This window comes from Saimiri boliviensis, chromosome 20, assembly GCF_048565385.1.
Source record: "Saimiri boliviensis isolate mSaiBol1 chromosome 20, mSaiBol1.pri, whole genome shotgun sequence".
Classification (NCBI taxonomy): domain Eukaryota; kingdom Metazoa; phylum Chordata; class Mammalia; order Primates; family Cebidae; genus Saimiri; species Saimiri boliviensis.
The window spans coordinates 6,714,449-6,729,471 of NC_133468.1; the positions used below are offsets into that span (position 1 = coordinate 6,714,449).

At 59.0% G+C, this 15,023-nt stretch overlaps 2 protein-coding genes across 2 annotated transcripts; both read left to right on the forward strand.

Moving 5' to 3' along the window:
• Positions 1–215: 215 nt before the first annotated feature.
• Positions 216–6,370, forward strand: DDX41 (DEAD-box helicase 41). Its single transcript, XM_003936094.4, has 17 exons — positions 216–388; positions 472–582; positions 860–1,019; positions 1,111–1,185; positions 1,315–1,375; positions 1,482–1,618; positions 2,672–2,744; positions 2,861–3,014; positions 3,093–3,229; positions 4,060–4,222; positions 4,426–4,557; positions 4,846–4,917; positions 5,051–5,147; positions 5,283–5,432; positions 5,535–5,606; positions 5,719–5,829; positions 6,017–6,370. The coding sequence occupies exons 1-17, from the start codon at positions 362–364 to the stop codon at positions 6,151–6,153; spliced, it is 1,869 nt and encodes a 622-aa protein (XP_003936143.2). The 5' UTR covers positions 216–361; the 3' UTR covers positions 6,154–6,370.
• A 91-nt stretch (positions 6,371–6,461) lies between these two features.
• DOK3 (docking protein 3) lies at positions 6,462–14,763 on the forward strand. The gene is made up of 7 exons (XM_010346596.3): positions 6,462–7,021; positions 7,361–7,672; positions 8,316–8,505; positions 9,422–9,727; positions 12,664–12,763; positions 12,860–13,032; positions 13,115–14,763. The coding sequence occupies exons 2-7, from the start codon at positions 7,566–7,568 to the stop codon at positions 13,796–13,798; spliced, it is 1,560 nt and encodes a 519-aa protein (XP_010344898.2). The 5' UTR covers positions 6,462–7,021; positions 7,361–7,565; the 3' UTR covers positions 13,799–14,763.
• The last annotated feature ends 260 nt before the right edge of the window (positions 14,764–15,023 follow it).

Consider the following 15,023-nt stretch of genomic DNA (forward strand, 5'->3'; position numbering starts at 1 on the left):
AGTGCCCAAGACGCCATGCCCTGGGAGAGGCTGGGCACCTGGCAGGCCGCCCCGACTCGAGATCAGCGGTCTCCACCGCGAGCGTCTTCCTCTTCCCTTGGACTTGGTTGAGCCTTTCAGCGCATGCTCCAAGTCTTCCAGTGTCCCACAATGCCTTGCTACCGCTTTCGCCCTCGGTCCTGGCAGCCACCGCGTAACCACCCAGGAGGGCGATAGCGGCTCCGGAGCAAATTTGTCCCTCTGCGCGATCCGGAACTCCGAGGTCGTTGCTAGGCGCCGACGTTCGCTTCTTCACATCGGATTGGGTCCCACGCAAAGATGAGGCGGGGTTTGGCTGCGGCGCACATGCGTGCAGCAAAGAATGGAGGAGTCGGAACCCGAGCGGAAGGTAGGGGCCAGGGGAGGCTCCGCGCGGGTGGGAGCGTGCGTGAAGAAGGGGGCCGGCTGTGTCTGACTCCCGTGTGCTTGCAGCGGGCTCGCACCGACGAGGCGACTGCCGGAGGAAGCCGCTCCGAGGCGGAGGATGAGGACGACGAGGACTACGTGCCCTATGTGCCGTTACGGCAGCGCCGCCAGCTACTGGTGAGGGGCCAGCGTCCGGGGAGGGATGGGGTAGTGATCGCCAAGTCGCAGGGGACGGGCGTGGCCTCGGCCTCGATGGAGAGGAGGGCTGTCCGAGGAGTGAGCTTCAGTGCACCGGGGCGCGGCCCCCAGGCAGACGAGGGACCAACGGCCTGATCTGAGGGGTAGGGCAGCTCTGCGCCTCGGGCACAGGACCCTCGCCCCAAAGCCAGGATCCTGATGTGGGCCCTATGGACCCCGTGCCCATTCTATCTGTGGGACCCGGGTGGAACCTTAGCTCCAGAAGCTGCTGCAGCGAAGACGCAAGGGAGCTGCGGAGGAAGAGCAGCAGGACAGTGGCAGCGAACCCCGGGGTGATGAGGATGACATCCCACTGGGCCCTCAGTCCAACGTCAGCCTCCTGGATCAGCACCAGCACCTTAAAGAGAAGGCTGAAGGTGGGCTGAACAGCACCGCCTGGGTGGGAAGGGAGAAGCTGAGCCTGGCGCATCCTGTTGGTGTCTGTCTGACATCTTCCACTTTTCTCAGCCCGCAAAGAGTCTGCCAAGGAGAAGCAGCTGAAGGAAGAAGAGAAGATTCTGGAGAGTGTGGCTGAGGGCCGAGGTATGGCTGTAGCCAGGATAATGAGGAGGTGGACTGAGTCTCCTCCTACCAGCTTCAGGCATGTTATATCTCAAGGGATCTGGCCTCTCAGAAGCAGAAGCCAGCCTTGAGCCTTATCTTTCTCCTCAGCATTGATGTCAGTGAAGGAGATGGCTAAGGGCATCACATATGATGACCCCATCAAAACCAGGTATGTCTATACAGTCTGCAGTTGCCCTTGCTTAGGATGGTATGTGCAGGAATGCTCCCAGGCCAGCTGTGCCCAGGGCTACTTGATCCCTGTTACCCATCCACAGTTGGACTCCGCCCCGTTATGTCCTGAGCATGTCTGAAGAGCGACATGAGCGCGTGCGGAAGAAATACCACATCCTTGTGGAGGGAGACGGTATCCCACCACCCATCAAGAGCTTCAAGGAAATGAAGTTTCCTGCAGGTACTCGGGCTGGAGAGAGATTACACTTTTTTTTTTTTTTTTTTTTTTTTTTTTTTTTTTTTTTTGAGACGGAGTTTTGCTCTTGTTACCCAGGCTGGAGTGCAATGGCGCCATCTCGGCTCACCGCAACCTCCGCCTCCTGGATTCAGGCGATTCTCCTGCCTCAGCCTCCTGAGTAGCTGGGATTACAGGCACAGGCCACCATGCCCAGCTAATTTTTGTATTTTTTAGTAGAGACAGGGTTTCACCATGTTGACCAGGATGGTCTCGATCTCTTGACCTCGTGATCCACCCACCTCGGCCTCCCAAAGTGCTGGGATTACAGGCTTGAGCCACCGCGCCCGGCGAGATTACACTTTTTTTTTTTTTTTTTTTTTTTGAGACGGAGTTTCGCTCTTGTTACCCAGGCTGGAGTGCAATGGCGCGATCTCGGCTCACCGCAACCTCCGCCTCCTGGGTTCAGGCAATTCTCCTGCCTCAGCCTCCCGAGTAGCTGGGATTACAGGCACGCACCACCGTGCCCAGCTAATTTTTTGTATTTTTAGTAGAGACGGGGTTTCACCATGTTGACCAGGATGGTCTCGATCTCTCGACCTTGTGATCCACCCGCCTCGGCCTCCCAAAGTGCTGGGATTACAGGCTTGAGCCACCGCGCCCGGCGAGATTACACTTTTATAATCAAATACTTGTGCGGTTATGTCCTAGCCTCCGCTGAGCTCAGCCACATCTGCGTTGGGTCCAGTCACTAGGGCTGGAGGGATATGAGGAGAAGTTTCTTTAGGTTCCCTGTTGCCGCAGCTGTATGTGTTCACTGTTCTGTGCTGTTACGAAGCTTCAGAAGGAAAGTGACATTGGGCGTAGACACTGGATAGAAATCTTGGCTGCACCTAGCCTGTGGGCCTTGGACAAGTCTCTTTTTTTTCTTTTTTTTCCCTCTCTCTGAGCCTCAATTTCATCATCTGCAACTTGAAGTGGTAGTACCAATTTTACACGCTTTAGGGCTCTGAGAAAGTACCTGTGAGTCACAAGGACGGTGTCGGTTGTTTTTCATAGCCATCCTGAGAGGCCTGAAGAAGAAAGGCATCCACCACCCAACACCCATTCAGATCCAGGGCATCCCTACCATGTGAGTGTGGACTGTGGACCTGGGGTCCTCGAGGAGGGCAGTAACAGGGAGAAGCAGTGGGTAGGTGTCCTTCATCTTCTGTTGAAATTGACCCTTGAGTCATCCTCTCCCAACAGTCTATCTGGCCGTGACATGATAGGCATCGCCTTCACGGGTTCTGGCAAGACACTGGTGTTCACGTTGCCTGTCATCATGTTCTGCCTGGAACAAGAGAAGAGGTTACCTTTCTCAAAGCGCGAGGGGCCCTATGGACTCATCATCTGCCCCTCAGTAAGATAGGCTACCCTGGAGGGCAGGGCAGAGACTGGGGCTGCCATCTGGTGCCAGCCCTTGTCCCTCTGCCTGCAGCGGGAGCTGGCCCGGCAGACCCATGGCATCCTGGAGTACTACTGCCGCCTGCTGCAGGAGGACAGCTCGCCACTCCTGCGCTGCGCTCTCTGCATTGGGGGCATGTCCGTGAAAGAGCAGATGGAGACCATCCGACAGTGAGTGCTGATGCTCCCTGCCCCCACCCTCCGCCATCTTAGAGTCCACGGAAAAACCTAAAGGACCTCTTACCTTAGCTACTCCACAGATCTTCACAGAGGTCTGCTTCGAGTCCACCCCTCAAGGAGCTCCCAGTCTAATGGGGAGGTCAGTTGGGAGAGAACAGAGGGATATGGCCAGGTACTGTAGGAGCACAGCAGATGGAAAGGCCCACCATGCTGGGACGTCTGGGAGGTGGGAGCTGAGAGAAGGCTTTGCAGGGAAGGTAATATTTGAATTTGGAAGAGGGGCAGTCCAGGCTGAAAGTGCAGAGGTGGACAGCCCAGGAAGGTCAGGGTCATTCACTGGTCAGTCAGGGAGGCTGAGGCACTGGAGTAGGGCTGGATCCCAGCTGCACCTGTGTCCTTTCTATGCTGTGCAGCCCACTGCAGACCACCAGAGGCCTTGGGCCCTCTGTTCACAAATGGGCCAGTCCCCATCCCGGAGGCATTCCTAGTCTTAGGGAGATGTTGGTACAGAAAAGGTGAAGCCAATGTACCAGGAAACTGTGCCCAGAGTAAAGCCTCTGGAGCTTTAGGGCAGCCCCTTGGTGAGAGGACTGACCCAGGAGAAGTGGGAAGGGTGTGCCAGGCCGAGCGGTGGCGAAGAAGGCTGCAGTGCCTTGGGAAAGAGTTGTGTGTTATATATAGGGTCCTGTAAGTGGTAGGAATGACAAGGAGGGGACAGAGAAAGAAATAGGAAGGAGAACAGAGAGCAGAACAGACGCAGGGTGTCTGTGGGAGGTGACAGGCCAGTGGCCCCAACCTCAGGGTCTCTCCTTGCTCCCCAGCGGTGTGCACATGATGGTGGCCACCCCAGGACGCCTCATGGATTTGCTGCAGAAGAAGATGGTCAGTCTAGACATCTGTCGCTACCTGGCCCTGGATGAGGCCGACCGCATGATTGACATGGGCTTTGAGGGTGACATCCGCACCATCTTTTCATACTTCAAGGTGCCTGCCCCCTGCCCAGCCAGGGCACCCCCGCACCACCCCACCACCACACACCACATTGAACTGTGGAGACCCCATGCCCCCGACCACCCCACCCACTACTCCTGCTTTGTGGGCTGTGTCTCAGTCACTCAGCTTCCCCAGACCCCATCCCCTCAGCCCAGCCCTGCGTGCCCTAGGTCGCAGCCCCCGTTATTCCTCAGGGCCAGCGGCAGACCCTGCTCTTCAGTGCCACCATGCCGAAGAAGATTCAGAACTTTGCTAAGAGTGCCCTTGTAAAGCCTGTTACCATCAACGTGGGGCGCGCTGGGGCTGCCAGCCTGGATGTCATCCAGGTGGGCAGATACTCCTGATGGGCAGTCTCTCACTTGTAGGGGCTGGATCTGACAAGGTGCCCTGAAGCTGATTGTAGCCAGGGGTCCACCTTGTGAGGACTGGGGGTTTCATTCAAAGCCCCTGACCCTTAACCAGGGCAATTTTTAGGGCACCCAGGCCTTGGAGGCCAGAGGCTTCTGGCCACCTCCTTATCCAGATGAGGGGCTGTGTGACAGGGGGCTGTGTGACAGGGCTGTGGCGGGTAAGGCTAATCTAGAGATCACCTGACCTGATCCCTGTGGTGGCAGGAGGTGGAATACGTGAAGGAGGAGGCCAAGATGGTGTACCTGCTTGAGTGCCTGCAGAAGACACCCCCACCTGTGAGTGCAGCTGGGCCAGGCTGGGGCCGGAATCCCCAAGACCAGGAAGGGCTTTGGATGGGACAGAGTGCTAAGGGAGGTGAGGTGGGTACCCAGGCAGTCAGCCCTGACTTGAGTTGGTCTTTCTGGACAGGTGCTCATCTTTGCGGAGAAGAAGGCAGATGTGGACGCCATCCACGAGTACCTGCTGCTCAAGGGGGTTGAGGCCGTAGCCATCCATGGGGGCAAAGGTCAGGGTGGTGCAAGCACTGGCAGGGACCCTGCTGCTATAGCGGCGCTTCACCTAACATCTTCCCCTGCCTGGTCCGCCTGCTACTCCCCTACTCCCACGGTGCCTCTAACAGTGTCTACCTGACCCTCCCCAGACCAAGAGGAACGGACTAAGGCCATCGAGGCATTCCGGGAGGGCAAGAAGGATGTCCTGGTAGCCACAGATGTTGCCTCCAAGGGCCTGGACTTCCCTGCCATCCAGCACGTCATCAATTATGATATGCCAGAGGAGATTGAGAACTATGGTAGGACCTTGGGACCCAGGGGCACAGGCTAGGCAGGGGGAGGGCCAGGCTAGGCCCATAGTGTCCAGCAGTCGGCCGGAGACTCTGTCCCTCTCTCCACAGTCCACCGGATTGGCCGCACCGGGCGCTCAGGAAACACAGGCATCGCTACCACCTTCATCAACAAAGCCTGTGGTGAGTCTCACCAGAGCCACTTCAGCTGTTCCCTGGGCCCCCTGCCTGTGGCCACCCAGGTTCTGGCTGCAGGGCCCAGGGTGGGGCCTGATGCTTCCCCACTCCTCCCCAGATGAGTCAGTGCTGATGGACCTCAAAGCCCTGCTGCTGGAAGCCAAGCAGAAGGTGCCACCCGTGCTGCAGGTGCTGCACTGTGGGGACGAGTCTATGCTGGAAATCGGAGGTGACTGCGGGGCGGGAGCCGTGAGTCCCCAGCCGGTGGGTGGCAGGGAAGGGTACTGGAACTCAGAAACACACAAAACAGGTCCATGCTGGCCATCGGTGGACCGAGGGTGCCTACTGGGGGGCCCAAGGTCCAGGGCGTGGATCCCGGCCTGTGACCTTGCTGACCCCTATTCCTATTCCCCCAGGAGAGCGCGGCTGTGCCTTCTGCGGGGGCCTGGGCCATCGGATCACCGACTGCCCCAAACTTGAGGCTATGCAGACCAAGCAGGTCAGCAACATCGGCCGCAAGGACTACCTGGCCCACAGCTCCATGGACTTCTGAGCCGACAGTCTTCCTTCCTCTCCAGGAGGCCTCAGTCCCCAGGACTGCAGCCACTCTATGCACACACAGCAGCCCCCTGGACAGAACCAGCATCCTCAGCCCAGCTGGCCTGGGCTGGGCCAGGCTAGGCCTGGCTGCCTGTTCCCTGTGCCCCTCAGAATTACTATTTTTGTGCCCTTTCACCCCAGCTGCCATTAAAGCACAAACCTCGATCCCAGCCCTGGCCCTGCGTCTGTGTTTCGCCTTGTCCGCCCCCTGGTTCCTGGGCAGACCTCGCCTCTGACCTCCGGGGCCCCTCTGAGGCAAGGCCCCGGCATCTCCCGCTAGCACTGCCAACATCCAGCCTGCTGGTACTTGGCCGTGGAAGGAGTCAATGAGCAGGTTTCCGCCTCTGGGAACTCAGGGTCCCTCCATTGGGTTGTCTGCATTTATGACTCAAGGAGGGATTTATGACACGTTGGCAGGCCAAGGAGAAATGGTTGGATTCTCTGGTCTCTCTGGCCACCTGTCACAGCCCCCAGCCTCACTCTTCCTGTCAGTGGTGTGATGTTTCAGGTGCTTCTCCTGAAGCCCCTTGGGAGGCTGCTGCTTGCTTCAGGCCCCCCACCCACTGCCTGCCTGCTTCAGCCACCCATAGGAAGCCCTCTGCTCCGTTGACCAAGGAGGCAGCAGATGTCATAGAACTGCTGTTCAGGCCACAAGCTCCCCCTAAGCATGCTCTGTGCCCAGCTCTGAGCTGCGAGGACCTAGATGGGCCAGGGAGATGGCTGCCAGGGAAGCTCTCAGCGAGGAGAAAGAAAGACGCACACGCAGATACGTGGACGGCAGTCACAAGACCGCTGGCAGATGAAGCAGCATCTGGCGAGAGGTAGGCAGGGAATGGCACAGGTGGCTGCAGTTCCTTGTGCCAGGCACTTTGCACATACGGCCACGTGCTCATACCAGTGGGACAGTGGTTGCTCAAGCCATATTTGTCACTTGGTGTGTGGCCTTGGGCAAGTTACTTAATTTTTCTGAGTGCTGATTTCCTCACTGTTGAAATGGCAGTGAGAAAGCAAAGGACGTGGTGTCGGAGGCGGCTGGAGCTCAGGGCGTCCTGGGCCGCAGTGGGCACAGAGCCAGGTGCCAGGAGGCCTTTAGGAAATATTTCCTGGCCAAGTGCATGCCCGAACAGCATTTCTCAGCCTGCTTCCATGTTCTCTCCCAGAGGTGGCACTGAACGACGTGAGGCTGTTCTGGAGTAAAGATACACACAGCCCCGCTACCGGCCTGCTAAGCTAGCCAACAGAAAGAGCCCCCAGCAGGAAGCAAAGCTTTAAATGAACACGTGACCTCTCCGGGCCCCACTGGGACCTGCCACCCACACTCACGTGGTTGGAGCCGTTCAGGGCTGTGGATCCCATGTGGACTGGATGCCCGGTGTGATGTATACTGCGAGGGCCTTTGTGCTCTGTGCTTGGAGTGGTCAGGGAAGGCCTTCAGGAGGAAGAGACAGCCCACTGCCCCGAGCATCACAGCGGTGAGGGTCCCTGGAGGGGCTGGTCTGGGGAAATGAGACTGAGGGAAATGGAGGCCGTAACATACAGGCCCCTGACTGCTGGGCTAAGGAGCCCAGGCTGCACCCCAGGAAGGGGAGACAGGGTTGGTCTTGAGTTGTAGCGAGTGCTGCAGGGGGCAGTGGCCCCTGGGGGAGATGCCGAGGCTGGGGTGGGCAGCAGCTTGTGGGGTGGAGAGTAGCAGGTGAATATGAGAGAGATTTCAGGGAGGAAGAAGAGGTGAGGCCCTCAAGCCAGGACACTGAGTGAGAAATCCAGGAGTTGGCTAGAGAAGGGTCTCGGGGCACAGGACGCAGAGTGGCAAAGCCGGGAGTTGGCTAGAGAAGGCAGAGCCAGGGAGTGTCAGGCCCAGGGTGCGTAGCTGCCCAGGGCGGGATGGGGGAGGGGTGGGAGCCCATGACTCTGGAGCCAGCCTGCGGTCAGACTCTCATGCCCAGCTGCCCCAGGTGCAGGGGCAGGCCATTTGCCTTCAGGTGGCCAGGGGCTCCTTCTGGGCAAGTGTGGGCTCCTTGGGCAGCCAGTACCCCAGGGAAGAAATACGTGCAGCCCTCAGCCTCTGAGCTAAAGACAGGAGTTTTCACTGAAGAGAGGCTCCCCTCCCCCCAGCCTGCAGCTGCCTCTGGACGGAGGGACGGGAAGTGGCCAGAAGGGGAAGTGTGGGGAGTTCCCGTCCAGCCTGTCATCAGTCTCCCCAGGTCTTGCAGCAGCAGCCCTGCCCGTGGCTGTGGCCATGGAGCCCCTGGAGACCCCCATCAAGGACGGCATCCTCTACCAGCAGCACGTCAAGTTCGGCAAGGTGGGGACCCCTGGCTGCCAGGCGGCTGCCAAGTACCAACAGGGGGCAGAGAACCCTCTCCCAGGTCGGACAGCCCAGGCAGACGTGGGAGACTTGGGAAGGGAGTCAGGGTGGAGGATCCCACCCAGGTATGGGGAGTGGAACAGAGCCTGGGTCTCGGCCTGAGATAGCCGAAGCTGAGCACACCCTGCCTTCGAGAGAGACGGGAAATACAGGAGCGGGAGAGGGTAGAAGGCTCAAACCTCCCAGCAGGGAAAAGTCTCACCGTCTCTGACCCAGAGAATACTGGCACCGAGGGCCCTAGGGAGGGCGAGGGGCTGAGCTGCAGGAGGCCCCAAGCATGGAGCCCCTCCCTGCAGCAGCACTGTCCTGGGAGCAAGGAGGCAGGAAGGTCACCTCTCCTCGGCAGCAGCCCCACACCCCCACAGCTCAGCTGCAGCTGCTGCCCAGGCAGATAAACTGTTGGTTTCCTTTGCTTGAAGATATTTGCATGTTTCCTTCCTTACCAGTGTGAGGTGGAGGCCTCCCTCCCACCCCAGCCCTTGGCCTGTGGCCAAGTGCCCCTGTTTTGGAGGTGAGAGGGAACCAACATCATGGCAGTGTCTGGTGGTCGGCCCAGCCACTGGATGCTTCACAGACATGACCCAGTAGCACCCCCAACTCGGGTTCTCACGGCCTTTTGAGAGACAACACTGATGCTCGTGGAGGTCACAGTTAGGAAAGAGCAGGCTGGGATTTGAACCGGGGACTAACCAATCCCAAGCACAGCCAAGGCCTCCTTCCCTCGTGCTCTGAGAAACTGGGGAGCAAGGGGCCACTCCTGGCTGGGAGCGTTTGCTGAGCAGCTTGTGCTGAGCCAAGTGGCACAGAGAATGTACCACCCAAGGGGCTCCTCCCTCCCCCTCCTCTCCCGCAGAAGTGCTGGCGGAAGGTGTGGGCTCTGCTGTATGCAGGAGGTCCATCGGGTGTGGCACGGCTGGAGAGCTGGGAGGTCCGGGATGGTGGCCTGGGAGCAGCGGGTGACAAGTCGGCGGGGCCTGGCCGGCGAGGGGAGCGACGGGTCATCCGCCTGGCTGACTGTGTGTCCGTGCTGCCGGCCGACGGCGAGAGCTGCCCGCGGGACACCGGTGCCTTCCTGCTCACCACCACCGAGCGAAGCCACCTACTAGCTGCGCAGCACCGCCAGGCCTGGATGGGCCCCATCTGCCAGCTGGCCTTCCCGGTGAGTGCAGCGGGCAGGTGGGGTGGTTGGGCTGGGGCCCCCGCCCCCTGCTTCTTCACCTGCATGCTCAGGCACATCCCGACACCCAGCAAGCTCCACCAAGCACCCATAAGCCTGGGAAAGCAAATGGAGAAAATGGACTGCCAGAGAAGCAGGAGGAGGTGAGGGAGTGACAGGCAGGGTGGCCAGGGAAGGCCTCTCAGAGGAGGGCCCTGAATGCCAGGAGCCCTCTGGGCAAAGGTCTGAGGACAGGGACGGCCTGGGAAGCCGCAAACAGAGGGAGAGCGTGGGCAGAGGCCCCGAGGCTGGACGGTGTGGAGCGTTCGAGGGCAGAAAAAAGGTGCCGTGGTTGGAAGGGAAGGGGCTGGAAGAAGAGCAGGAGGAGCCCAAGTTGGGGAGCCTGGGGGAGCGGCTGAAACGCCCTGGGCCATGTGCGTGGTTTTGTTCTGAGTGAGAAGAGAAGCCTTTGGAGGGTTTAAGCCACACTCACGTGTAAAGCCCCACAAGGTCTGTGATGGGTCAGTGGAAGTGAGCCTGGCGGATCCTCAGAGTTAAACAGTTACCATGTGACCCACAGGTCTACTCCTAGGTGTGTGCCCAGGAGAACTGGAACAGCTGTTCACACAAAACACGTACATGGGCGGCAGGAGGATGGCGTGAGCCCCCGAGGCCGAGGCTGCAGTGAGCCATAATGATGGAGACAGAAAAACCCCCATGTACACGAATGTCCATAGCAGCACTATTCACGGCCACCAGATGGTGGAAACAGCCTCGTGGCCAACAGCTGACAAATGGATAAAGAAAATGTGGTCTGTCCACAAGACGGACTATTACTCAGCCATAAAGAACAAATGCCAGGCACAGTGGCTCACGCCTGCAATGCCAGCACTTTGGGAGGCCGAGGTGGGAGGACTGCTTCAGCCTAGGAATTCAAGATCAGCCTGGGCAAGATAGTGAAACGCTGCCTCTTAAAAAAAAAAAAAGAAAGAAAGAAAGGCTGGGCGCGGTGGCTCACACCTGTCATCTCAACACTTTGGGAGGCTGAGGTGGGCAGATCACAAGGTCAGGAGTTGAGACCAGCCTGGCCAACATAGTAAAACCCCGTCTCTACTAAAATACAAAAATTAGCACATGGCCCAGGGCATTTCAGCCGCCCCCAACCCAAGCTCCCCAACTTGGGCTCCTCCTGCACCCCTTCCAGCCCCTTCCCTTCCAACCACAGCACCTTTTTTCTGCCCTTGAACACTCTACACTGTCCAGCCTCGGGGCCTCTGCCCCAGGCATCATGGCAGGTACCTCTAATCCCAGCTGCTCAGGAGGCTGAGGCAGGAGAATCATTTGAACCCAGGAGGCGGAGGTTGACTGCACTCCAGCCTGGGCAACAGAGCAAGACTCCGTCTCAAAAAAGAAAGCAAGCAAGCAATGTGCAGACTAGGTAACTCCATAGGGATAGAAATCAGAGGAGTGGGCTGGGCGCGGTGGCTCACGCCTGCAATCCCAGCACTTTTGGAGGCCGAGGCGGGTGGATCACGAGGTCAAGAGATCGAGACCATCCTGGTCAACATGGTGAAACCCCGTCTCTACTAAAAATACAAAAAATCAGCTGGGCATGGTGGTTGCGTGCCTGTAATCCCAGCTACTCAGGAGGCTGAGGCAGGAGAATTGCCTGAACCCAGGAGGCGGAGGTTGCGGCGAGCCGAGATGGCGCCATTGCACTCCAGCCTGGATAACAAGAGCGAAACTCCGTCTCAAAAAAAAAAAAAAAAAAAAAAAAAGAAATCAGAGGAGTGTTGCCAGGGCCTGGGGGAAAGGAGAGGTGGGACATGAGTGCTCATGGGTACAGGGTTTCCATGTGGGGTGATGTGCTAAGATCTGGAACTAGACAGTGGCAATAGCTGCACAACCTTGTGAATACACTAAAAAGCACTGGGGATACACTTTAAGATGTAAGATGGTTAAAACAGTAAATGTTATGTTCTCTGTATTTTATCATATTTTAAAAATCAAAAAAAGGCAGTTGAGGCTGGGCACAGTGGCTCACACCTGTAATTCCAGCACTTTAGGAGGCCGAGGCAGGTGGATCACCTGAGGCCAGGAGTTCGAGACCAGCCTGGCCAACATGGGAAGACGGGAAGACCCTGTCTGTACTAAAAATACAAAAAAGTAGCCAGGTATGGTGGCAGGCACCTGTAAGCCCAGCTACTTGGGAGACTGAGGCAGGAGAATCATTTAAACCTGGGAGGCAGAGGTTGCAGTGAGCCAAGATCGTGCCACTGTACTCAAGTATGGGCAACAGACTGAGACTCAAAAAAAAACAAACGAACAAAAAACAAAGGTAGTTGACAGGAGCAAGGAGCCAGGTGAGGAAGCTGTGGCATTTGACCTGGCCATGCTGCTCTGGGCCAGGGTGGTCCTGGTAGAGGAGCTGAGTGGGAAAGAGCCCCAAGGACGTGCTGAAGGCCTGGTATGGGGATGAGGCTTAGGCAGAGGTTGGGAGCACCTCGAAGGATCGCAGCAGGTGGTTGTGGTGAGATGAAGGAAGACGCCTGGGGCACTGCTCCCTGCCCAGCTCACAAGTGTGTCTCAGCCTGAAGGCTCCTGTCCCTGCACTGCTGTAGGCTGTCAGAGATGTACAGGAGCTGGCCTAGGCCCCAGCCAAGCCCAGGGGCTGTAGGGGACATCCCCTCGTGTGCACTCTCAGACACCCTCAAGCACAGCACCTCTTTCCCAGCCCAGCACTCTCAGTGGGGAGCCAGGTGGGGGAACAGGCTCAGAAGGGGATCTTAGCTTTTGCAGCGAGCCAGGCAGAGCTGGAACTGGAACCCAGGCCCCTGGATGCCCTGGCTTGTGGTGGAGTCCTGGGGTACTGACCCCAAGGGAGGGGACAGGGCATGGGAGTGGGGTGCTCTCACCTCTGACTTGAACTCATTCCCCAGAGCACAGGGGAGGCCTCCTCGGGATCCACAGATGCCTTGTCTCCCAAGAGGGGCCTGGTCCCCATGGAGGAAAACTCCATTTACTCTTCCTGGCAGGAAGGTAAGTCAGGGGAGGCACAAAGGCAGCTTCAGCCCCCGTACACCCAGGGCTGGGTCTTTGGGGGACTGACGGGGCTGTCCTGGCCACTTGCTGCAGTGGGCGAGTTTCCCGTGGTGGTGCAGAGGACTGAGGCTGCTGCCCGCTGCCAGCTGAAGGGGCCAGCCCTGCTGGTGCTGGGCCCAGATGCCATCCAGCTGAGGGAGGCCAAGGGCGCCCAGGCCCTCTATAGCTGGCCCTACCACTTCCTGCGCAAGTTCGGCTGTGACAAGGTGAGGTGCAAGGGTGAGAAGGGTAGGGGGCTGACACCCTGGACCCTCCATGCTAATCCCCACCCATGTTGCCTGTGCCCAGGGCGTGTTCTCCTTTGAGGCCGGCCGTCGCTGCGACTCGGGCGAGGGTCTCTTCGCCTTCAGCAGCCCCTGTGCCCCTGACCTGTGCGGGGCCGTGGCCGGGGCCATCGCCCGCCAGCGGGAGCGGCTGCCAGAGCTGGCCAAGTCCCGGCCCTGCCCCCTGCCACGGGCCACCTCTCTGCCCTCCCTGGATGCCCCTGGAGAGCTGCAGGAGATGCCACCAGGGCCCGAGCCACCCACCTCCAGGAGGGTGCGCCTGGCCGAGCCTGGGCCGCAGAGCCTGCCGCTACTGCTAGGCCCGGAGCCCAACGATCCAGTGTCCGGGCTGTACGCCTCGGTGTGCAAGCGTGCCAGTGGGACCCCAGGCACCGAGCACCTCTACGAGAACCTGTGTGTGCTGGAGGCCAGCCCCACGCTGCATGGCGGGGGACCTGAGCCCCACGAGGGCCCAGGCGGCCGCAGCCCCGCAGCCAGCCCCATCTACCACAACGGCGAGGACTTGAGCTGGCCTGGCCCCTCCTACGACAGCACCCTGGAGGCCCAGTACCGGCGGCTGCTGGAGCTGGAGCTGGATGAGGCGGGGAGCACAGGCAGCCCCGGTTCTCAGGCAGGCTTCAAGGCCAAGCTGGTAACACTGCTGAGTCGCGAGCGGAGGAAGGGCCCTGCCCCCTGTGACCGGCCCTGAACGCCCAGCAGAGTGGTGGCCAGAGGGGAGAGGTGCTCCCCCTGAGACAGGAGGATGGGCTATGGGCAAATGGGGGGCCCCTGCAGACACACACCTGTGTCCACCCTGGCCTGCACGGACAAGGCAGACCACATGTGGAAGACTTCCGCCCTGCCCTGTGCATGTACAGCGTGCAGACTTGCAGATACTAAAGCTCAGAGCAGCTCCCGGTGGGGGCACTCACAGCACACACCCCCACTCGCGATCACTGCAGCCAATGCCAGTGCCCTGGGCTGATTCCAGGGACACAGATGACCTGGCCTGACCTGCCACCCGTGGGCTCAAATCCACTGCAGCAGATGGACAAGATGCAGATCGTTAGGGCTCCACGTAGCCCTGCACATCCAGTCACACAAAGAGTCACAGGCGGAGGGAGAGAACCATGAGGCTTGCTTGTCAGACTCGGGAAGGAGCAGCATGAGGGCCCCACTGGAGACCCGGAGGCTGGAGCTGGGGGAGGAGCCACTGGGGGCGGGGAGCAGGTGGAAAGGATTTCAGAGACACGCTCGCCCAAAATGCTTGTTCCCTGCTGAAACTCCAACCATTTGCAGATACTTCTGGGAACCCCAGGCCTCAGTCTCCTCATCTGTAAAGGAGAGAGAACAAATGACTTATTAGGCATTTTCCTTGAGAGTTTTGCTGCGTGCCTACTCAGTGCCAGGCACTGGGGGACACGGCCGTGTTCAGGACAGCTTCAGTCCTGTTCTCCGGGAGCCAACATTCCAGGGGGAGAGAAGTTTCCTAGAGACTGAATGCTGAGTTCCCTCCTCTGCTCCTGTCGCCATCCTAGGAGCCAGCCACGCTCACAAGCATCGCACCTCCAGGGGTCTGGCTGCTTGGCACTCACCACAACTCCACCTCAGCTGCCCACACCCTTGGCACATCCTGGACCTCATCTTCACAACGGACACACCGTTTTTGCTCTCTCCTTACTTCCTCTAGCACGGCCAGTACCACCCCTGCCCAGCGTGTCGACCTGCAGGACCCTTTTCTGGCTCTTTGAGGCCTCTGCCCACTGTCCGCTCTGTTCCACGTAGCTTCTGTGTCCACCATGGAGGCCCTTCCCCGCTCTCCTCTCTCCTTTCATCCTATTGGTCTGGCAAAGTCCCCGTCTTTGGGTGAACCCAGACCTCCTCTGTGCCTGCTCACAGCTGCCCACAGCCAGAGAAATCCATTTAAGCAGGCT

Bases quoted from the DNA above. Each gene is read 5' to 3' on its own strand.
- DDX41 (XM_003936094.4), top strand. From the start codon at position 362: ATGGAGGAGTCGGAACCCGAGCGGAAG. The intron at 3,015-3,092 runs GTAAGATAGGCT...CTCTGCCTGCAG, and splicing joins GACTCATCATCTGCCCCTCA to CGGGAGCTGGCCCGGCAGAC. The intron at 4,558-4,845 runs GTGGGCAGATAC...CTGTGGTGGCAG, and splicing joins CCAGCCTGGATGTCATCCAG to GAGGTGGAATACGTGAAGGA.
- DOK3 (XM_010346596.3), top strand. From the start codon at position 7,566: ATGCCCGGTGTGATGTATACTGCGAGGGCCTTTGTGCTCTGTGCTTGG. The intron at 8,506-9,421 runs GTGGGGACCCCT...CCTCTCCCGCAG, and splicing joins AGCACGTCAAGTTCGGCAAG to AAGTGCTGGCGGAAGGTGTG. The intron at 9,728-12,663 runs GTGAGTGCAGCG...CTCATTCCCCAG, and splicing joins TCTGCCAGCTGGCCTTCCCG to AGCACAGGGGAGGCCTCCTC.